The sequence below is a fragment of the Thunnus maccoyii genome, chromosome 8 (assembly GCF_910596095.1).
Source record: "Thunnus maccoyii chromosome 8, fThuMac1.1, whole genome shotgun sequence".
Lineage (NCBI taxonomy): Eukaryota > Metazoa > Chordata > Actinopteri > Scombriformes > Scombridae > Thunnus > Thunnus maccoyii.
Window position 1 is genome coordinate 12,122,933 of NC_056540.1, and position 24,602 is coordinate 12,147,534.

Below are 24,602 nucleotides of genomic sequence, written 5' to 3' on the forward strand. Positions count from 1 at the left end.
GTTTTCACTGAAGGACCGTGTCTTTCTCTCATTCATACTTAATAATACAGCGTTTTCTGTTACACATTCTCAAGGCTTCATAAAGGAGATGAAGGCATCTCCATGGTGAAAAATCCCCCTGCTGAACAGAAAGGAAAACATCATATTTATGTGCTTTATGAAGGAAGAATTGAGGGGAAAAAAAACTGGGTAGTTGGCATGGACACCAAGAGCCACCAAGGATAAGAGATGTCACCCAGAGCAACCCCAGTTTTAACTAGAAATTTGAGTCTAAACCTGAATTGAAGGCAGACAGTAGTTAAAAGCTTTAGCAGAAAATAGGACACATGGGGGAAAGAAAAAGCATGCTCAAAAAGCTCCAGTGTGCAGATTGATTAGTTCCAGTGCCAGATGAGAACAAATGTCAACCCATGTACAACCCCCATGGATCAGGCTTTACACATTTATCGTAAATCTGCACTGGGTATTAAGTTCATGATAGAGCTCGTGTGACAAAAGATGTCAGATATTTTATTTACTTTACTTGGATGTTCTATCTAAGGACAGAGCAGGCTACATAACAAAAGCTTGTGGAGCAAAAACAGTCAAACAGAGCCACCGGGTGATTCAGAGGTCTTTCAGAGTGCATGTTGAGATAAAGTTGTTTCTTTTGAAAAAACACGTCTCCCCGCAGGAATCATTTTCATATTTTTTATCAAGCTATTTGTAAAACATTCCATTGTTGTATTATTGCTGTGGGGTTTGGCATGGGCCTACATCATGAATCTCTGGGCGCGTACCACATTCAATCAAAGTGTGATGTTTTCATCTGCTGTAATCTATTTAGCTCCAGTTTACTTCATACATTTTCTCTATTGGTTTTTATGAATGGTGTGTGCTCTTCTATTGTGCTGTAAATGATTTAGCGGGGCGGCGCGCTTCTCGCTCACTACTAAGGCCCTGACGTGGATTGCTGCTTTATCAGAGGGCGAAGCCAGAACCTGAGTACTCATACTCTGAATAATGCCTTTAGCGCTGATAAACATTGTGCTGCCTCAGCATCTTCCAGGGATTGTTGCGGCTCTCACCCACTCACTCTTGAGAAGCAGCATTATAACCTGACACTTTCCCCAGAGTCCGCGTGATGAAAGAGACTGGCAAATCCAGTTAAGTATCTGGAGCAATTTCCTCCTCATCGTAATCCCTCCTTTTACACCCGAGAAAGGCACTAACGTGCAGTGGGTGGACAAAATAACGCGGACACCGACGTATCAAATGCCCAGCGAGGAGAAGAGCCTACATTTGGCTTCAAAACGGCTTCATCCATCTTTATTGCTGTCATTCTAAGTTCTTAAGTGTGTGTGTGTGTGGTGTGATATTACTCATCTTCAAGAGGAAAAGCCTGGAGTTCTTTAAAAAAGATGAAAGAGGTGGAAACCTATTTCACACTCTGTGCTCCAGAACATCCTATAAAGGTTAAGTGGTGTTTACATAAGGTGATCGGGGAGGCCATGGAGGGTGCCTGACCTGATCTCTTGGATGATAAAATCTTTTTATGAATTTATTTTTAGTATTTAATTCAGATGGTTATCTCACACAAGTCCAGATCTCTGGACTCACCACCTCTCCTCTCCTCTCATCACCTTTCTCTCTCCAGACTATGAGAAGATGTTTGGCACCAAATGCCACGGCTGTGACTTTAAGATTGATGCCGGGGATCGGTTTCTGGAGGCCTTGGGCTACAGCTGGCATGATACGTGCTTCGTCTGCGCTGTAAGTCATTTTGATTGATATGGCTCCCTGTGGGGCTCTCTTTGCCCCATCTCTCCTGGCTGTCCGAGCACAATGCCACCTGAAAAATCTGCCTCCATCTCTGAACTCTGAGCTTTCCCCTCTGTCTGTCTCTTTCAACCTGTCACCTGCAGTCTATCACTTTCTCCATCTCTCTTTCATTCTGTGAAGGAAAAAAAAAAATGCAGTCAAGTAAATAATATGCGCCCGCTCTGGCCAGTAGAAAGTTGTGTAAAATCGCATTGGCAACGTTAAGGTCTGATATCTTCTCTACCCCTGTTTCCCAATCTGTCTGTCTCTCTCTGTCTGTCTGCCTCCTTTCATCTTTAAAGCTCTGCCAAATCAACCTGGAGGGGAAGACGTTCTACTCGAAGAAGGATAAGCCCCTCTGCAAAGGCCATGCCTTTGCTCCGGTGTGAGAGAGCGAGCTTCATCTTCAGAGGAAGGAACACTTCGTCTCTCTCTCCCCGCTCTTTCCTCACTCCGCCCTGCGGCACACTCGTACACACTCTCCTCTTCGCCAACCACACACCTAGTTAAACTCAGTCAAATGCAGCCTTATTCCTTCCTGCACACATTTTGTTTCTATGTTGGAGGCTTAACGCTAGCTTCACCATACTGTTACTTTACTGTGCTGATAGGACAATTGCAATGTTACTGCCTGTAAAACCAAATGCTGTGTTGCGTAACTGGAAGTAGTCAAGGAATTATTTCATGTCTCGTCACTAACTTGTCAACTTTTAAAGTCATTTTAGATACATTAAAGATGATTTTGCAGTTTTAGATCAGATTGTAGTCACTAATGAAGAATTCTCATGACTCTACTAATCTCATCCTTGTTCAGTTTGTAGTAAGATCCAGTCAGTAGTTTCCAAGTTGGAGGAGTCATTGAGCCTCTAATAATCTCACACACTGCAGTAATGATCTGCCTCTACTCCAGCACTAAAGTGTGGAGAAGTGGTGGCCCCACTCAGGACCCCGGGCCACTCACTGACTCTTACTGCAGCGCCTATTAACGTAATGGGTCCAGTCAAGCAGGAAAGGGGTGTCCTATTTTTGCTTGACTGGACCCCCGCACCTCTCCACAGAGGCACTAACCGCTTTACTTATCATGTCGGCTCTAGCAAATCAGAGCACATACTGCAATTAATAACTGTAATTTCGAGTCATGTAATTATCCTTAATCGATCCGATTTTAATAGTCACACACGTGGGCGAATGAAAAAGTGCTATTATTGTTTTTAAATGTTTCACACTCCTAAAAGAAGGAAATTAGCTTTGAAATTCTCAATTATTGGACATTTGTTAAAGAAAAAAAGAAATGCATTTGTCCCTCATGTTACTCTGATATTGTGATTATTCCTTTGAGTACTTTCAAGCCATGGTTGGATATGTATTTATATTGCTTCAGAATGGGCCTGTAAGTGTTTTTATAGCTGCTGGAAGTTTCAAATAAAATGATTAAATAATGCTATGTGCTGGGGCAGAACACTGGACTGAAATGTTTTTTTTGGAAGTGAACCCATCTGTAAGATCTTCTGTTGACTGATTGGTTTGCAGTCTTTGCTCTCACTAACACCTGCTCCCCAACAACAGGACAATAGACTTCATCATGTATTTTTATGCTCTCTTTGTGTTGTCGGTATTTGATAAGTGTCTTTTTTTTAAAAATGTTTCACACAAATAGCTTTTCAGCTGGAACCAGAGGCCCTATAGTGACTCTACCACCAACATGTAATACATGTTGCAGAAATAATTAGTGCACTTTTAAATGGCTAAAAATTTAACAAGCACACAACTACATATTTCAAGCAAAAGATCCAGTCCTTGATTTAACAATATATAATTTATTTACAACAATTTCAGGTTGAATTACTATACATACCTTTCTGAAATGTCATAGATAGATATATATACATAAGGCCAAGTAAATACTTGAAAGCACTTAGAAACGAATTTCCAAAATTCTACCCACAAATCCATATCATTGTCCAAAAAGTACAGAAAATCTCCCTTAGCAGAAGTTTTTCCATTGCCACAAAAGTTTTGACAACAATTTACATTGACGATAAGGAACACAAAAGGTTAAAAAACAAACAAACAAAAGAAAAAAAAAAACAATAAATAAGGATTATACAATTGCATAAGCGCTGTGGCATGTAATAAATACAGCATTTTTGACTTGCAGAAAGGCAAGGAACATTGAATCAAGGAACTTAATAGAAAACCATTCACAAGTACAGAAGTCTATCGTTAGTTCAAAAATAAAACAGTTCAGTCAGTGACAGGGAGGTTCGCACGCACCCGGTCTTTCACTCACTCACACTAACACACACACACACACACACACACACACGTCCTTGACACTGAATAGTAATGAGTGATACAAAAAGTACAGCTGTGAAATGTAACATTTTTCCCCATAACACAGGTGAAATTAAAAAACCCTTGAACAAAGCATGTAAGTTTACTGACACACAACTATCAGGCCCAGATTCCATCATGAAGGGAACTGTATTCATCACACACAGTAATTGCAGATTTGTTAGATTTGTTGGACAAGTTCGATGTGAAGATAGATGCTGAACATCCTGGCGGCTGGTGAATTACATTACTGAAATGTGCTTAGACAACACATCCAAGACAATGACAGGGGTGATAAAATTTCACACACAGTCTGACTGTACAACTGCCATGGCTCATCTAAACATGCTGTGTCAACACTGGCTTGTCACTGTCCCAAGAACTGATGTCCTCTTTCTCCAATTAAGCCTCCGCACGCTCCCAGTGTAGTGATTCACTAAGCTTTTAGTGACTATTTCCACCTTGTATTTAAATGCTTACAGTTATAGAAATAACCAGGTAGACGTATGCAGAGTAAGGACGAACAAAATATGTATAGAAACTTCCTGTAAAACAGTCTCTAAACCCTTAACACTGCAAAAAGTCTTCACTGCTAGATCGCCAAAGAACAGTATATAGGCAAACACGTCACGGTTTAGACTTGACAAATGCTGCGCCAGTTAAGTGTCTTTTTTTGGCTTCATATTAAAATATAATTTACATTTCTTTACAAAGTGATAAAATAAAATCGAACAAACAGCATGAACTTGCCTCAAAGACAAAAGCGAGGAAATGAGATTAAGTCATGATTTGGACTTTTAAGTCAGCAATAGAAGAGACTGTAACGCTGATTTATTCTATACTAGCTGCAAGTAAAACAATATGTTAATGACACAATATGAGGATGATGAGGTGGCCTCAAATGATATTCATAAAACTTTGGTTACCAATTTGGCTGATATACAGTATGCAAAGTGACAGCACACGGCTGGTATAGAAAAAGTATTTACATATTACATGTGACGGTGATCCATTTCAACATGAAAAGATTTATTTAAGGTGATGTCACCATTTTGTCTGAAAGGGGCTTAATTCAAGGGTTACTTTAAAGGTTTTTTTTTTATTTAAAAAAAAAAAAGGGTTAATTTTTTTTTTATTTCATGGCATCTCTACATCAAATAGAACAGGTGTTTGTAAAAAGTGTCGGTGAAGAGGAGGCATGTTTTAATGGGATGAAAGAGAAGCTAAAAGGAGTTAACAGGTGATGAGATGCCATATAAAAAAAACCCCAAACAACTTCCAAGAGAAAACAGAAGAAAGGAAACTACACACTTCTTTCCCACCACAAGGTAACATAAATGTACATTCCAAATATCTGACAATCATAAAAGAGACTCCAGTTAATCTTAAAGGTTGGAGCCACAGGAGCTGGTAGGATGGGCTGTGCTAGCTTGTTTAAGTAAGAGGGGATTTAATGAAGAGGGCTCCCTTTACAACTTTAACAGACAACTTCACATGCAACCCTGAGGAGGAGAGAGAACTATGGCTAATTTGGGATTGCTCACATCTTTTAAAAGTATAATTGCTGAACCAGTGGACTTTAAAAGATACTCTGTGTTTACGTTGCCTGACCTGACAGACTCATTCACTAATAATGTGTGTAAATGAATGCAAAAATATAATAAGCAAATGTGTAGTTGCAGTTTATGTTTCTTGCATGAATCTGCTGGATCATTTTTGCCATCCTGGCTCGTAACAACAAAAAGGAAAAAAAAAAAAAAAACCCTTTCAAAGCAGCTTTTGTGAGCAGAGGCGTGACATTATGGAAATACTGTTTGCCATACAGCGAATACAGCATTCCCACCAACATTGCTTTATGAATTATAAAAGCAAAGCTGCAGTGCTACCCTTTCAAAGTGAGTAATGAAGTAGTGAAGATTTTGAAGATTTCTTTGTCAGATTTTCTGTCTACATTATTCATACGGATAATAACCCTTTTGGCCATGTTTTACATTTAACATATCTGCTACAGAATGAATTTAATCAGGGGGGGAAATGTCATTTAAGAAATTAGTTTTGACGACATTCAGTGTTCACATATATGCAGCTAGAATGCCTTTCGGCCCTATGGCTCCTTCATTAGCGGTGGAATTTGAAACAGAAACACACCACGATGAACGATTGGGTAATATAAGTCGTGAAAGAAACTGGACGGACCAAAATCACAGGCTTTAAATAGAAATGGCTTCTGAAACATGATTTAAGTGAAGATATTACTCACTCCTCCCTCAAAAAGTTCAAAGAACCCAAACCCCACATATATTGATTTAGAAGCAAGAGAGCTGTGAAGCGTCTCGCTGAATCAAGATGTCAAGATGTTACATTCACAGTAGTGATACCGGCTGGACTATAAAGACACACAAACAGGATGAGACGGGGTTTTGGGGTCGTGACATACAATCTATTTTTAAAACCTGCATGTCCAGGATGTGCTACAAGCCGTCTGAGTGCGTGTATGTGTGTGTATAAAAAAAAAAAAAACAACAGATAATGACGCATGTGAGACGTACATCTATATAGTGTCACTGGGTTTGGGAGGGGACGTTCTCAGACCCTGATGACCTTGTTGAAAATGTGTCTGAAGTGATGTCATCTAACAAACTGGCCAATTGCATAAGTCGCCTTTTCTCTTTAACCTGAAAAGACTGGCACCTTTTTGTCACATTCCCTTTCATTTAATATCTAATATATCATTTTTGAATCAAAGTTCAAAAATTAAATTTTAATATTGGCCATTAGTAATAGAATTACTTTTGCATATTGCTCCTTATTAGCCATTATGGCCCATTTGTGTAGAAGGCATGAAGTTATTTTAATGTTCATTTTTAGGTAGAACCAGGGGTGTGGACTAATTTAACCTTAATTTAACCTTTTGGTTAAAAGGTGTTTTCTCTACCAAGTTGCTTTCATGAATACAATTCCCACACACCCAAACTCTACCTTTTCCTTCATTTGGTCTGTTAAGATTTTTATTCTGTTCGACGGGAAATAAAGACTGAATCCTACATAAACCCTTTACTATCTCCTAAAGTGAAGAAGAAGCTTCGCTCTTCTATTCCTGCTGCAGTTATTGTTGTGTATTTTGTGTTGTTGTGTTCTGTACTTTCCTCTGCACCAGTCTCTCCCCCTTTTCTGGGTTAGCACTCGCCATCAGAGACCAGGAATATCATGGCTTCCTGTTTGCCAATGTCAGCCATGACCGTGGCCAGCTGGTTGATGTTGCCGCTGTGGAAATGTTGTGCCTCCCACAGGTCCAGGATCACAGAGGTTGGGCTCGCTTTGGATGCAAAGAAACTCATGTGTCTGCGCAGGATGAGGAGAGAGGAGAAAACACAAAAAGTACAGTGAGAAAAAAAAGTGAGAGAGAAATGAGGCATTTTAATTCAATCAATCCATGAGCACATATCAAAACGGACATTCTCATTGGCTGCGTTTACATGGACCCTAACATTCCACTAATAATTGGAATATATCCAAATAGGAATAAAAATGCCTCATTTAACCACAGAGACTGGCCTGATAGGAAGGAATTTTCAATCAGGTTGAGCGAGGTGTTGTAAACCTTTGATAATCAGTTCAATAGGAAAATATTAACCATGTAAATGCTTAATCTGATTGTTTCTCTCTGGATGGAATAAATATATTCTTTCTGTGCATGTTTGCCCCACGTCACTCAGTCAGTGATTAAATGCTACAACTCCTAAAGACCCAAGCCAAGTTCCCATTTCCTGCTTGCCACCGGCTGATGAAAGAGTAGGGTGTTAGCCTCGAAGTTAGGGACAATGGGTTAGCTTAACCTGACCGGTTCACCTAAGGTGGACTGACTTAAGGTGGACCAACTGTTGTCATTGTACTGACAATCTCAGGTGCTCCTTAACAGAGAGCGGAGAAATGTATGGCCGCCCCTCCTCCCCTCCCTGAAATCTTCAATCGTAATGATGTGAGTCAGAATGAAAAAAGTGTGCATGTGATCGCAGCTGTTTTCTCTCTACACTAACAGTCTAAAGAAAACCTTTTCAGTTGGTATTTTATTGTGCTATTGCTTCTTGTAACTCTGTCAATGTCAAGTTTTATTGAGTGTTATATTGCTACATCCCACTATGCCGTGTTGGAGCACTAACTAAAGAAATGATAAAAGGTAGAAGAATACAGTCTAGCTCTTGAAACTGTCATCAAATACACAATCTCTGGCAATTTCCATTTGAAGCCGTACTGAAGCTTAACAGTATAAGCCTCATTCTTCTTTATTTGATATCGGAATTGGCCCTAAATCTCATATAGTAAATCCTATATGGACTTTTCACAGTTAAGTCGGAAGTGACCTTTTCCATTTTAGGAGCAGAACCTTTGCGATCAAACTCAATCAATGACAACAAAGCAGTGGCCCCAGCCAGCTGTATATTTGATGTTGAGTGGGACCTGATCCCCGCGGTACCCGAAGATGCTTGTTTGATTTAATGGCCTTTTTCTGTTCTCCAAATGCCTGGGGCCTTAACTGTTACGTAGAGCACACATGACATTAAAAAAAGAGAGAGAAAACAGCATAAAAACCCCTGGCACAAAGGGAGACTGTGCTGTGTGAGTGTTATGTGAAATGGGAGGGGGTGAGACAGGAAGCCCGAAACTCCTCCAAGTCCTTTTCACCTTGAGAAAGGTCAGACAGAGTCCATTAGTTCCTTGTATCTTCTGTTTGCCTAGTGAAGCATTCTGTGGCAACATGTGGCTGCTCTGGCAGTCCACAAGCACTGAGAACACAGTGTCACTCTGCTGTTATGAGTCAATTGAATTTTAAAGCGCACAAAGCCTCCCTCTGTGGCGAGAGCACACAACAAAGAGTGGTGTTGGTCAAAAATTACCTGGGAAGGAACGTCTGTGTCATTATGCAGATAAAAAAAAGATAGAGCTTAGTGTCCAATGTGTCAACCTTGCTTATTCACCTCGCTACGTGAAACACAAGCTTATCTTGTATGGCTCAGACACAGCCGTTTGCACAGTCTTGGGAGAGAAAGATCAAATAAAAGGTTCTTGGCATTTTAAGTTTTATTGATTGGTCCCGTTCCGCTCAGTCTGAACACTTTACACACAGAAAGAAACACAGAAATACAGCATGACAGAGTGCCAAGGAGCTGCTGCCTTTTCAGAAAAACATGTTAAGGACAGATCAAACAACAGAGCAGTTGTTCCTTCCTTGGGCCTAAATGAGAATTGATTATGTTGAGCAAAACGTTGCTAATTAAACCTGTAGTGTAACCATTCAATTTGTGATTAATTGGAGTAAATAAAGTTGATTGGACAAATTAAGTGTACCTATTTGATTTCATTACGAGATAGAAATTAAATTGGAGGGTGAGGGATCGATGCCTGGCTCCTTTCTGTTACAGGTGCTCCGGTGATAAAGTACAGTAACTGTGAGAACGAATTGGTCTGAGCTCGGCACAGATCCAAACCTATTCCATCTTTTTTAGTCGCTGATGGGCAGCTAGCTTGCTACCTTTCCAATTACAACTGTTAAACAGAAAGTAGCGGGTACAAGTTTAGCTGCAGACTTTAAGCTGCTTACCTGTTTCTCAGGGAAGAAGGGGGTCGTGTTTTCTAACGGTAATGATAGCTGTATCCATCAAATCCACATTAATCCTTTAACGTTAGCTGTGTCAAATGAGGATTAGTTTGCTGTGACAGGACCTTGTTTACCTGAACTTTAGGAGAAACACTCTGCTGTGGAGACGCACTTTACATTGATTATGTAAAATAACTGGAATTTCCTAGTTAGACCCATCACAATCAGTGTGATTGCATGTTCTGTATTTTAAACAAGCTGTGTTGAAGTATTGGGGTCAATGGAGTCTAGATGAATGAGTTTCTGCTGCATTTCTTAAGAGACTTTTTGTAAGCTGGTTATTCCGGCGTGCTCTGATGATCAGTGATCAGATAAAGTATTATGGTGTTGTGAAGTTGGTATTTACCTCTCAAGTTTAAGTCTTTGTGCTAGCATTCTCCAGTCGGCTCCGTTGGGACAGGGGGCATCCAGGCTGCTGCAGATCTTCTGCCTGATGAGGTATGGGATCTGAAAGGCGCTGGGCCCCGCCAGAGCTGTGCCGTTACTGTCCATTAACAGAAACTCAGAGTCCACAGCTCGGGTGTCCTGTTTGGCACAACAGACAGAAAGCACAGTCTTCAGAGAAACAAACATTTATCTCAGCACAGTGTGAATAACGCTGAATGCTAAATAATGGTGGTTGCAGGATCCATTAAAGAGTCTAAGAGACCAGGTCAGCCGGACGTTACCTTGGCGATGTTAAAGTCGAGGCTAAAGCTCTGTCCCTCCCCCTCCACCTGCCACACACACAGCTGGCAGGTGAGTTCGCAGGTGCTGAGGCTGAGCCGCTCCAGAGTGAACGTGCAGTGCAGGTACCGCTGGGAACCGTTCCAGATGTGGTAGAACGGGATCTCCTGCAGAAAAACACGCAGCACACAAAAACGGCAACGCAGCATCACAGTCAGAACTGCATGTTCGACACCATAACAGGACTGCCTGCCTAGAATACATCCATATCATCATTAATTACACTGACATGGCCTGTCATTGCTGGGTGAATACATCTGAGGCAGCGGACTGACAACATTCGACTTCAAGGAAGAAATGTGCCGTTAATGACAAATAGTTTCTTTAAAAAGGAGTTAATATCTGTCAGTGTCTGAGTTTATTACAGAAGAAATCAAACTAGTAGTCTGGAAGGAGAAACAGTTTCTATTCGTGTATTATTTTTCAGTTGATTCAGCTTCTCTTTTGCAGGCATGTACTGTTTGTGCATTTCTGACCACTGCTACAAATGATGCTGCTATTGCACAAGCTGACACATCATCACAGCTCTACTTTGAATCACAAGTACGTCATGTGACTTAGTGGTATATATGTATGCATAATCGCTTTGAGTACTACCACTGTACAGCACTAGCTTCTGTCTGGCAGAACAGGGAGCTACCAGGGAGTGTTTGGTAGAATTTATTCAAGGCTGACAATTTCTACATCTTTCTCTCTGTTGCTCCATATTCATGTCTCATTTGCATATCCCAAGAGGTAACTTGGGGAAAAAAAAAAAAAAAAAAAAAAAAAACAGGGCGCACTAACTCCTCACTTCACCCTGGGTTCAACAGCTGACAAGAACTCAGTTTGAGAGTGAAGTGGGGCTGCAGTATGTGCTAGTAACCAATCGGGGGCACTGTTACCCAGGCAGACAGACGGCAAGCGGAGGGAGCCGGCTGAAACGCACAAAAGTCTTCACGGAGCCCCAGGGAGACTAAAGGCCTTTTTTGACCATACTGCTGAGAGGGGAATAACACTTCCAAATGAGCAGGCACAGTCCAGAGGAATAAGCCTCTGTTCTGGGTGCATTGTTGCTGCCGCTGCTTGCTTGGCACAGCCGGTGTGTTCTCTGTGGGGACCTGGTGCTCAGTGCTTATATAGTTACAGCCAGAACATTTTCTAGTCCTCTTTGAACAGCCCCTGTGTTCCCGTCGCAGGGCTGCAGTGCAGTGGGCCACGCAGGTGTGGGGAGTGCAGTAGAGGTGGAGAGGTTCCAAGATTCAGGTTGTGAAGTCCCAGATATTTACATATTCCTCTATATTTCATCTGGGCTCCATTTGAAAGAGCTGCAGCTAGGATAATCAATCAGCTTGCCGCTCTGGGTTAGTGAACACAACCCAGCTCCAATATGCACATGTATACACCTCATGTGCAGGCACAAGTTAACAAAGAGATGCACACTCTATGCACAGGGGTGCACACACACCCAAAAGTTTCCCTCGATCCTGACAAATGACTTAAAGTTGTTCACAATGCCAAGAACTTGAAAAGTTATCGGACAGAAAGGTCCTGCAGTAACAGACTGGAAAACACTCCTTTGTGTGAATCTTTAAAGTGATCAACTGTAGCAAAACCAGAATATACTTAATTAAAACTCAAACCAACTAAAATGAAAACAACTAGACCATGAATCCTCATTAACAATAAAAAGTTGGCCCTGATGAACTTTTGATTACTCTGTAACATTGTTTTTGCAGACACATAGTCCATTCTTCTTTAATTTCTCTGGATGGCTAATTTAAAATGACTTGAGACAACATGAATTTTAAATTGAGTATACAAACAAACAGAATCAGAAAGCCCTATAACTAGTGATAGAAGAATTTGACATATTCAGAAAAGCACTTCTTTTACATCTCCCTGTTCCCGCTCTGATCTGGAGTGACTCCCTTCCCCTGTAGCCCTCCAGGGCTGCCCAACGCACCTGGTAGCCGGCTAGCAGCTTGCTTCTCCAGTGCGCCTGGGGCATGTCATGGATGGACAGGCGCAGGTTGTGGTAGCTGTCTTTGAAAAGCAGGACGTGAGGCTCGTCAATCAGCCGACCCCCGAGCTGCCGCTCCATCTGCATCACCTCCTGATGAAAGAGAGAGAGGCAGAGAGAGGAGAGCCGTCAGGGCTCAGAGGAGACACATTTACCATAGCAGTCACAGAGGTAAGCGAAAATGTGCAAAACAATCCATAACTGTGTAGGTTTCTTGTTTATACACACACAAAGACACACATACACACACACACACACACACACACACACAAACACGCACAAAGACATTCAAAAATGTGTCAAACAAATACACAAAAGCTTGCTTGCACACAGAGACATGCAAACAGAAACACAGCAAGAGCATGAGGCAGGGATACAGTACATCTCCGGTCAGGAAGATAGTGTCCCTGCATGTGGCCGCAGCGGGCTGGACCGACTCGTCTCCACAGCGCTTTAATGTCACCGCAAGGTTGATCCCCCACCTCAGTGTGTGCGCGCCCAGCTTTTAACAACTGCATTAGCATGCAAATACTGCAGCCATCCAGGCCTTCTAGCTACCTGGGCTGTGATGAAGTAAATGAACGAGCCATTAGTCAACTGCTCATTGTTCTCGCATGGCGAATCTCCTTAATTTCATTTTTGTTTTTGTGCCAGGAGAGATTTGTAAATGCATGCTTAATATTTTAATCTCTGTGGGACTTGCTCAGTGGACCATTTGTTGCCATCCAAATGACCATCTGGAATGGGATGATAATATCCGCAGTGATTCCCTCTGATCTATCAATTCATTTTGAGCTGGGTGCTTTGCGTTGAACGAGTCCTTAAGAATCCAATACTTTGGATGGTGTTCACATGTACTACCCCACACGCCAATCAGAGGAGCATATTACAAGATAGAAAACAGACCTCTGAAATCGGCCGTGTGAAAAGACCTCAGAAATAAGATATGTTCTGAGGAGGGAAACAAGATGGCAGCAGAGGGAAAACTGTGAGAATGTGCCTTGGTGTCTAGGAGACATCTCAAAGACAACGGCTCCAAGAGGGAGATGTGTGTATAGATAGTGGCCATATGTTGAGAGCTGCATGCCAGCATGGTTGCCCATGGTATTATTTCAGCAAAGACATCTAATTAAAGTGGAGAATGGCAGTAATTTCTATCTGCACAACATTGATTCAATTCTCTGCCCTCTTTCCCTGGAATGAATTAGAATGATTCCAATTATAATGGAAAGGAAGCTGTTAATTATCCAGTTGGAATTTCTACTGTGGTATTATTGTATGTCATACATAACATGATTGATTGACATGTATTTGACCAATAGGAAGTCTTGTGTAGTATGGACCTATAGGAACCAGGCTGGGTGCGTCAGGCTGGTTAACATGTTCCTTGCAAGCTGCTAAGCTAATAAAAGAGTTGCATATTTAGTCAGCAGTTTGTCTCAAACATATATATTATATTGCAAACACGACATGGTGTCAGAAGTTCTGTGAAAACAAAAAAATAAACTAAACTAGAAACTAAAAGACCTACCTGGAAAGAAAAAGAAAAACTGGTGAGCAAGTGAATGAGTAACAGTGAAGACGAGCAGAGTGGGGAAGGAGCTAGCAGAATGGTTAACACACCCGGTGCTACGTTTAATATCCAGCCACCGGAGCCCTTTGATTTTTCCAAGCCGCACAAGTGGACAAAATGGATACGGAGATTTGAGAGATTCCGTCAGCCAAGCAATTTAACGGCAAGCTCCAAAGAGAATCAGGTGAACACTTTGATCTACTGAATGGCAGACGAAGCTGGTGATGTTTTGAGAGGCTTGAAGCTCAGTGATGCACTTCAGTGCCTCTAGACCAGAGGGATGGCCTTCAGTCGTTCTTTGTTGTGAAAAAGAATATTGTTTATGAATGTGCATGATTTAATATGCGCAAGCAAGAAGCAAACAAGACTGTCGATTCATCACTGCCCTGTACGCATTAGCAGAGTGCTGCAATCATGGAACACTGCATGATGAGCTAATCGGGGACAGGACAGTCAGTGTTTCCCACAGGTTGAGAATTTACTTGTGGTGGTGGGTGGCGCAGCATGTGATGGCACGGTCTGTGATGGGCGGCTTCAGGAATAAACTAGTCAAACAAGGGTTCATGAATAACTATTTATTGCAAACGAATAACTATTCAAAATAAATATCTATGTGTCAACATAACTGACTATTAAGAAATAAATAAAATACATTTTCAATTTTCAAAATATATTAAAGAACAAAAAAAACTGACTTAAACTCTGCCTTTTGATGAACATGTCAAAATAAATAACCATTTAAAAATAAATAATTACTTAAATAAAATACATTTCACATTTTCAAAATATATTCCAGAGATCAAAATACTTAAACTCTGCTTTTGGTCCAAAGTTGTTCTTCCTAGTCTGTTGTCATGTGCCTTTTTGCACAGTTGGTATTCCCTATTGGAACATTTATTAGTTTTCACCATTAATTTTCCTTGCTTTGAAAAAAAACCAAAACATTTCAAACACCAGTCTGGGACAAAAAAAATGATATTGCAACTTATTGTGATATTTCCACTTGCAATACATTATCAATACACTGGTGCCAAGTATTGATACTTGTTTTAAAAACAAAAAACAAAACATAGGACCACTCAGAATAGATTCAGCTACTTTGGCTTACCACTACCAGATCTTCACTACTCTCTAGCACATTCATGGACCATTGTAAAAGTTTCTGTGTGGTACTTGTGTTGTAGGAGCTAGCGGGAGAGGCTGTCCGGTGTGTGTGTGTGTCTGTGAGGGAGTGTTAGCACGTAGCAGTATCCTGCTGTTTATCATGTTAATGTCTAGCTTCCTGTCATCACTTGTCAGCCTTGAATATCTTGTTAAACTCTGAATATAGCAGTTACTTATCGGTGGGTTGTGTGTTGTTGTGTGTTTACTGCCACAGAAAAGGAACAAATCTTTGGACTATTAGCACAATGTCACCTCTGTTGTCTCTTATCAAACTTGCTAACTCTACCAGCAGCTCTGTGAGAGGCCCAAACTGAGGTTACAGTTAGCAGTGTTGTGATATTTATACTCCATATACCACTTGGCAGCATTTCTGGGGCTGAAGGTCGGCTGGTCTGTGTGCATTATGGAATGACAGTTGCGCGTCTTGACTGAAGAAAAATTGGAATTCATATTTTATCTACCTGGGCGGGTCTTAATCTACTTAGATGGGCTGCCCAAGTATGCTGATAGTGGTGGGGCTGGCAGACATATGGCTCTCAGAACGCATGCAAATGGAAAAAGACCTAGACCTGGAAAAAAGCCATTAACATGGCAAGACAATCAGGAGATCAAAAAGCAGCAAAACATACTGAGGAATGATGCCAGTGGTATAAAGCAGATGGATGTTAGCTATGTGGACAGAGTGTTTAAAGGCAGACAGCAAAAGGAAAAGCCTAGATTCAGCAAATCCAAAAGCAATGGAGCAAAGCCACACAGCAGTCAGAGCAAAAATCCAAAAAGCTCCCAGTGCTACAAATGTGGTGGCAGGCCTCACCCTAAGCATGAGTGCCTTGCCAATGATGCCAAGTGCCGCTCCTGTGGAAAAAAAGGTCACCAGCATGTGTGCCTTGCAGGTAAAGCTGTGCATGGTATTAAGGAGAGGAAAGCTTCTTTCTTGGCTCTATGACATCTGATGATGATGCATGGACTGTTGAAATAGACATAATGGCCAGAAACATCACTTTTAAACTTGACACTGGAGCGGATGTCACTTTTGTGTCACAGACTGTTTTTAACAGCATTTTTCCAATGCACAGGAGCCTGTTCTCCAGAAAGCAGAGATACCTTTGTTTGGTCTTGGACAGATTCCACTAGACGTGTCGGGGTTCGCCAGACTGCAGCTGGGGAGAGGAGCCAAGCAGACTATCTTGCACACGCCTTTACTTGAAGAGTTTACCAACTTTTATGTAAACAGTGTCACAGCTCTTGTCAATCATATGCATTTGTCTTTTTAATAGTACAAAGGTACACACAGGGAGAGAAGGAGGCCTTGGTCTATGTGGTCAAAAATTTGAGCATGCCCTTGCTTGAGTTGCCAGCCATTGTAGCCCTTGGCTTACTTATCCGTGTCGACAGCAAGGACATGGAGACCCTCAAGACAAACTACCCCAAGCTGTGCAGCATTCTAGGTGAGGTACAACAACCATACGCCATCAAGCTTAAACCAGAGGCTGTGCCATTTTCCTTGAAAACCCGCAGGAGGATTCCACTACTGCTGGTGGGGAAAGTCAAAGAAGAGCTCCAGCACATGGAAAGCCTGGGCACCAGCCAACTGACTGGTGTTGTGCCCAAGTAGGACGGTAAAAAAGTGCATTTGTATGTGGACCTGACCAACATGAACAAGTATGTGTGCTGTGAAAATACATTCTGCCGTTAGTAGAACAGAGTCTCGGAACACTTGCTGGAGTGAAAATGTTCAGGAAACTGGATGCCAACATGGGGTTCTGGCAGATTCCACTTACAGAGGAATCAGCCAAGTACATTACATTCATTACACCCTTCGGTTGGTTTCACTTTAACTGTCTTCCATTTGGTATTGCCTCAGCACCTGAACACTTCCAGTGCAGGATGGCTGAGGTCACAGAGGGGCTAGAAGATGTGGTCTGCCATGGTGATGACCTATTGGTGTGGGGGTGGGACCAGGGAGAGCATGACGCTCGACTCCGTCTGTTATCGTGATAAAAAGACTGGGAAAAGCAGGCATCACTCTGAATGTGGACAATTGTGAACTCTCCAGGAGCGAGGTGGTCTTCTTGTGTCATATCATCATAGCCACAGGCATCCACTCTGACCCATGAAAGACAGAGGCCATCATGGAGATGAAGGAGAGCACAAATGTTGGCGAGTTGAGGAGTTTTCTTGGGATGGTCAATCAGCTGGGAAAGTTCATTCCCTTTCTAGCTGAAAAAGACAAGCCACTCCGCGACCTCCTCCTGAAGAAAAACTGCTGGGTCTGGGATGTGGACCAGGTGACGGTGTTTAATACACTGAAGAAAGCACTGTCTTCTCCTCCTGTGCTGGCCATGCCTGACCCAAACAGAGACACCGAAGTGTCAGCTGATGCATCACCTTATGGCTTGGGAGGCGTTCTTCTCCAGAGATGGGAGGAAGAATGGAAGCCTGTCACATATGCATTGTAGTCGCTTACTGCAAACGAACAACAGTACATGCAGGTAGAGAAGGAGGCCCTGGGCCTCACATGGGCCTGTGAACGGTTCTGGGATTTCCTCATAGGAAAACATTTCTGTCTGGAGACCAACCATAAACCTCTTCTCAGCCAGCTTGGAGCCCAAGCTCCAGGTCTTCTGTCACCAAGAATCCAGCACTTCAGATGAAGCTGATGCACTACTCATACTCCACCATGTATGTGCCAGGAAAGTCACTTAGGACAGCAGACACACTGTCAAACTCACCTGTGAAATTGTGCATGTCCACAGAAGAACAGGAGCTGATGGAGAGCACCAACATTTACGTGGACTGTGCCGTGGAAAGCCTACCTGTCAGTCCCACAAACATGGAAAACCTGAGAGAGCTGCTAAAACCTGTCCCTGGTAGCAAAACTTACTTGCTTGTCATCGATTACTTCTCCAGGTACATTGAGAATGCACAATTATATCACACCAGTTCCACTGTTCATTTAAGATTGATTTTTACCCACCATAGCTTGATGTTGGATAACAGGCCACGGTTCTCTGGACAAGCTTCACTTCCTTTGCAGCTTCATATGGATTCAGGCACATCACCAGCAGCCTGAGGTTTCCGCAGAGTAATGGGGAAGCAGAACTGGCAATTCAGACCATTAAAAACCTCCTGAAAAAAGCAGGAGATCCCTACCTGGCTCTACTCACCTATAGAGCCACACCTCTCAAGAGTGATTATAGCCCTGCTCAGCTTAGGCCGATGTCTTCACACTATAGTGCCAACTCTTCCCTCTCCGGACCCTGCACTGCCTGACAGCATCACATTCGCTTGAAAGAAAAAGGGGAAGGGGGCGTCTGATGCTGAAAACTACACCAGGCGTCACTGTGCCAAAGCTCTCAGTGACTTGTCACCAGGAGAACGTGTAAGTGTAATTGACGCAAAGGCATCTGGAACTGTGCTCCAGAACTCCACTCCGAGGTCTTACTTGGTGGATCTACTTCCTGGGGTGGTGAGATGCAACTGCCAGCACCTGATACTTACGCAAGACAGAGCTTCTCCACCACAGCCAAAAACACCAGAGCCAACTCCTGAACAGGCTCCCATGTCACCTGCTGTGGTACCCCAAGTCTCACCTGCAGAGACCCCCACTCTCAGAACTAGGTCTGGGAGAACCATAGTTAAACCTAGTAGGCTTAACCTGTAATCTGAACAAAAGAGAAGCTGAGAACTGAAACCAATGTAACTGGTGAAAAGAAAATGCTATGGGGCTGTTACAGGTACTGTAAGCTAGCCTATGTTAATGTTTATGGGTTGCAGTAACAGTAATAGCTTAATTACATTAGAATGAATAATCACTAAAGTGCCTATGTTAACACTGCTCTTCCCTACAGAATTTAGATAGGGACAGGCCTTTCAACAAAAGAGGCAGAATAATCTTCTAAGGTCTGATGAGACAAAGGCAGACTACCCTTTGTTTTCTAGAAAGTGGGGATGTGATATTATTGTATGTCAGTACTTAACATAATTGACATACCATGATTGATTGACATTTATTTGACCAATAGGAAGCCTTGAGTAATATGGACCTATAGGAACCAGGCTAGGTGCATCAGGCTAGTTAAACATGTTCTTCCTGAGCTGCTAAGCTAATAAAAGAGTTGCATATTTAATCTGCAGTTTGTCTCACACATATATATTATATTGCAAACACGACATACCTGCTTTTGTTATTTGAGATGCTCTCTCCACCACTGAATGAGCACTTTTGGGTTCAGCCTAAGAATTGAATTTCCATGTTTGCTCAGCGCATTGCTAATTTCAGTGTTTGCTTACTGCTTATCTTCTTGTTAACATGAATATTATGCCCCCTGTGATTAACTATCTCCTATTCCTGCATTTACATTGGTTTATTCTCTTTCACCCATAAGCCACAAAATATTAAAGATGTGCAATGATCTGATTGCATGCAACTAGCTGCAATATTCTCTTTACTGTATTGCCATGCCACAGCCTTGTAATGTTACCCAGCCCACTTGCTCAGAGAGGGAAGGTCAGACAACAGTTCTGAATCAAAGCGTTGAGATCTAATGAGTTAATAACAGGGGGCATTGCATTCTCCACAGAATTAAAAGCCCTCTGCTATTATGTCTCTTACTTAGACTACAGGCACATTATGAGAGCTTCTAGAGAGGTTCAATTAACACAGTTCTTAAGCACAATTATTTGTTGGGGGTCATTAGCATTGCAAATTGGGGCTGGTGGACTTTGATCGGGTCTTTGACCTATACCAGCAGATCTATAGGCCTGCTAGCAAGAGAAAGAGTGCAGAATGCCAATTATCTTATTATCAACATTTAGCGACTAGAATGAATACTAACTCGCATGTCTAGCAGTGTGTCAGGTTCAAGGCTGACATGGCAGGATTACGATCAGACAGGGTCTAGGCATGGGACTCCTGCTACCTGACGGAGACCCTGAGCTTACTGAGGGAAAATACACAACACGGGATGATAACATTTTACCTTTAAACTGTGCGTACGTGCTTTCAAATGACACCGTCTTGCTTGTGTATTGTTTATGTGTGCCTGAGTGCCTGTGAGTGTGTGCACTAGAGTGTATTTCTGTGCAGGATTTCAGCATATGTTCTGGACTGAGAGAATAATGGCCCTCTTTACGCCCCATTATCCTGTTAACAAATGACAGTGTGAGTGAGCTAATAGATGAGAAGCTAAATTTGACCGTATTATTTACTCTTTCTGTGGGAAAACAATGCAAGGTTTTGAATTAGTTCATCAAATCACATATTAATCATCAACTCGGAGCTAAATTGCGTTTCCATTCAGTGACGATAAGAGGAGCAGTTCTGTTAAAGAGGCCCTGACCCTGTACAACTGTGGAAACATTAAGATGCATGAGATGGGCGACAAGTTCAAGTGCTGCAGGAGAAAAACCCCTTTTGTTCTGACGGAATTCGAGATAGCCTGTGGTGTGTGTGAAGACTGTGAATTTAGAGTCGGGCAGAGCCAAGACCACCCCCTGACATTCAATGAGGCTGGCTAAAGAGAGTGAGATAGAGCAGGGAGGAGTGAAAAGAGCAGGAGTAAGAGAGAAGAGAGACAGAGGCAGCTTAACATTTGTGTCTCCAGGTCACTAGAGTGGCCAGCTTTAGCAGGAGAGATAACAGGATTACTGCAATCATGGCCACAGTTTTCTATGACTTCAACCCCCTTCCCACCCTCACTCATCTCCCACCCCTCTCCTCTTCTCACCCATCCCCTCATCCTCTTGGCTTGGACCAGAGCTGGGACTGTGATGGACTGGGGTCGGGCTCCACTGGGAAACAAGAGACACTCATACAGCTAATCTCTTCGGGCTGGTGCTGACAGAAAGAGGTTAGTGGCTGCACCAAACTCTCTCTTGCAGCAAACATAGCCTGCCATCAGACACAGCAAAGAAACACACTCTAAACAAATCAAAGTATTAGCAGAAGCCCATATATAAAAAGAACTGAATGGGTTCAAAGCCACAGATTAAAATATTCCTCACAGCAAGGTCAAGCTTTTACAAGTTGTCTATGTATTGTTCAGGCTTGGTGTGAATTAAACTGATTAACTTAACTAGCTCTGACAGGGATTATAACTAGCATTTGATCAGTTAATTAGTCAAGCTACATGTCATCTGAAACAGAGAGATACACAAAGAATCATCAGGCTTTAATATCCTCATAAACTCGTCCTCACCCCTCCACTCTTGCAATGTCCTTGTGTGTTTAAAAATGTGGATTCATAGCGATGATCCATTTTCAGGGCTGCTCTTTTCAGGCAAATGCATTTGTTTATAGAGAGTAGCCAGGCTATGTGGGCTCCATAAATCTGTGTATTTGTCAGCAGGATGTGACAGGCTTTTCCTCTCTGACTGAGAGTCTATCAGTCTGAGCTCCAGTGGCCGTGCCCGCTACAGTCAACTCTGATTAATAACTACAAATAGAAGGGACTTGTCTGCTCAGTTATAAATGGGGACTGTGTTTGCTTGGGAAAAGATGCACATTCTGCCTGATAAATCACAGAGTAGGATGGGAGAAAACAGCACACAGGAACACAGAAATATAATATGGAAACAATTTCTCAGCTGGGCTCAATGATAAAGCTGACTGTCTTGTTTAACTTAATGCCAGCAATTACTGGGCTATGCTCTTCTCTTTTTCCCCCTAGAATTCCTTGCCAGTAACTATTCTGATGGAGGGATCAGAAAACAGTTTGTATTACATTAAATACACACTGGATTTCCTTCCTCTGTACATAAAAGAAAAATTTTAGTTCATTACTGCTCAAATTTAGTTCACTGCTCAGGAGCTAGCAAGCAAAATGTCGTAGTGAGAGCACATAAACAGTTTATGAGCCGTTTTAAACCCAAATAAGAATCATTGCTTGAGGTCAAACACTGTACGAAAGAATCCAGGAGCTACCAGTTGAGGACATCAATTAAAACACCCATTTAACACTGAAGCATACATTTTTACAATCAAGAGACTAAAAGCTGAACACATTGACCTCATTACATGAATATTGATGAAAACGTAAATTCTGTAGTCTGAAATACAATACTGTGTGTACAAAGAGAGTCGACTCAAACATTTTGTCACCATTTGAGCGGAAATTTTACTTTAAACTCACTACAATAATGATTAAACAAGACGAAGAGTCTACAGCCATGCTAACAGCTCTGCCTCACAGAACTGCTAGCATGGCTGTAGTATTTAGGCACCGCGGTGCTTTGAGCGAAATGCTAATGTCAGCATTCGAACATGCTGATGTTAAGCAGCTATAATGTTTACCATGATAAATCGATTTGATTGAAATTTGACCTGATGATAGCACTACAGGAAAAGTCAGGGGATCAAGTTGTCACTATACAGGAAGGACATAAATGTCTTTAAGTTCTATGACAAACTGTCACTGTTTTAAGACATTTAAGATATTCAAAACCACAAGGGCCGTGAGTGTCTGCACACAACTTTGTGCCAATCAATCATATAGATGTGAAAACTTTGACCTGCTAGTGGCACTAAATAAAAAGACAGAGGATCACCAAAGTCCGTAGAATTTATCCTGACGGCAGCAAGGATATTTCTACCAAATTTCATGGCAATACATTCAAGTTGTTGAGATATTTCAGTCTCAACAAAAAGTGGTATTTGTCATTGCTAGAGGCATGCTGCTAATGTGGCCAAAAAAATCCTATACAGATATTTATTACAAAGCCTACTGTTTTAGTATTTATGACGGTCCCTCAAAAAGTCTGCTGCTCAATACAGAAAAACTGACTCGTGCTTCAACGTCTGTAAAAAAATAAATCTGACAGAAAGTGGGTGTTTTATAAATCATTATGTTTTTTTTTTAAAACTGTACAACAACACTGCCCTTACAAAACAGAGACATGTGGGCGTAAAGGCAGAACATTTAGTTATCAATAAACAGCAGGATATTTTGTTATTGTTCCACTATTCAAACGTGGATTATACTTAGTGGCAAACACACTGGGAATTTTATCCTTCACACTAAAAGCTGACAGTTTTTGAATATCACAGCTAAATATAAAAAAACTAGCTGCACCATGTTCCAAATCCCCCCCCCCAAAAAAACACCCTTGTCGGCATCCTTCCAGTTTAATTAGATGTTGGTTTTAGGTGTAACTCTGTACTGAGTCGGAGGCTTGGTTCACTGCAGGTGTTTCAATCAGTTGTGGGATGGCAGAACATCAGTGATGCTCTCCCACAGGTCTAGCTGAGAACAACCAACTGCACAGTGAGGGTGCCACCAAATGCCGATCATGTCTCCTCTGCTGCTGTGCCAGCCTTGGCTGGGCCCATCAAGAGTGGGACATACATTAAATATTAACCTAATTGGTCCCAGCAGAGCCCTGCTAACATACGGCAAGCATCAGACGGAAATGTCACTGTTTCCCCGGAGCCCCCGCACACTTAGGATCAAAGACAATAACATTGGTTCTAATCTGCTGTAATTGGGAGATAAGAGTTTGCATGGTACAGCGTGCATAAGTGTAGCGAGCATGCATGTGCGTGTGTGTGTGTATCTTTGTGGGTGTGTATATGTATATACATGTACATATGTATGTATATGTCACTCTCGCTGATGGAGGCTTGTCAGAGCAATCTGACAGCCAGCGATGGAACAGGAGTGAAAATACCAGCATCTGTTTTGGTTCGACAGTTCTTCCTACTACTGAACAGGAAAGGCAGAGAAATGTCTCTTCTCCCATCAAAAGTATAGCCTGTTTAATGCATGGAAAGTTGACTACTTGTCTGAAAATCTAGTTCAGTGCCTTAGTAGGCTGCAAATGCTGTCATAAAATTCACATGTCCTGAAAGTGTACTACTATACATCAACACAAACATAAAAAAAGCTGCTGTGCCACTCACACTGTACCACCAACTGCTGCTCCAGCACTGATACACACTACAATTAACACTAATGGTAGCCATAGTGAAAGTCTAATCATAAATGGTGCATTTTAAAGATAGTGATTAGTGATTAGGCTGAACCTCTCCAGGGAAGTTTAATCTCCACTCAAAGTGGTTAATGTACTTGCTAAATGAACTGCTCCTTCCATAACAGCACCAAGAGCAGTGTGAAGTCAAGATTACTAAACAGTGTGGGCCACGTTCTAAATCACTCACTAAAAACTACAATACCCTGGAGATGCTGTGGCTTACCACAGACCAGGTTGTGTGAGAGACGGAGAGCTAATGCACTCAAGGGTGTCAAGGGAGCCGCAGAGTATGGCGGCACAAGTGCTGGAGTCAAAAAGCTCCGATGTCCTTTTCCTGGCTAAGAGAGTGGGAGAATAGCAGAACAAGAGCTAGCCAG

The 24,602-nt window shown here is 42.1% G+C and overlaps 2 protein-coding genes across 7 annotated transcripts in view; one reads left to right on the plus strand and one right to left on the minus strand.

Annotated features, from left to right (window-relative positions):
* The window catches only part of pdlim7 (PDZ and LIM domain 7), a 37,661-nt gene extending 34,402 nt beyond the window's left edge, over positions 1-3,259 (plus strand). For all 3 annotated transcript variants that reach the window (XM_042418118.1, XM_042418120.1, XM_042418119.1), the window contains 2 exons: positions 1,637-1,752; positions 2,103-3,259. In XM_042418118.1, coding sequence (XP_042274052.1) covers positions 1,637-1,752; positions 2,103-2,189 — 203 coding nt within the window. In that variant the 3' untranslated portion in view covers positions 2,190-3,259. The remainder of the gene's footprint in view (positions 1-1,636; positions 1,753-2,102) is intronic.
* A 342-nt stretch (positions 3,260-3,601) lies between these two features.
* unc5a (unc-5 netrin receptor A) overlaps positions 3,602-24,602 on the minus strand; it is a 143,495-nt gene continuing 122,494 nt past the window's right edge. For all 4 annotated transcript variants that reach the window (XM_042419157.1, XM_042419156.1, XM_042419155.1 and 1 more), the window contains 4 exons: positions 12,462-12,611; positions 10,459-10,623; positions 10,137-10,315; positions 3,602-7,476 (listed from right to left, as the gene is read on the minus strand). In XM_042419157.1, the coding sequence (XP_042275091.1) occupies positions 7,311-7,476; positions 10,137-10,315; positions 10,459-10,623; positions 12,462-12,611 (660 nt within the window). In that variant the 3' untranslated portion in view covers positions 3,602-7,310. The remainder of the gene's footprint in view (positions 7,477-10,136; positions 10,316-10,458; positions 10,624-12,461; positions 12,612-24,602) is intronic.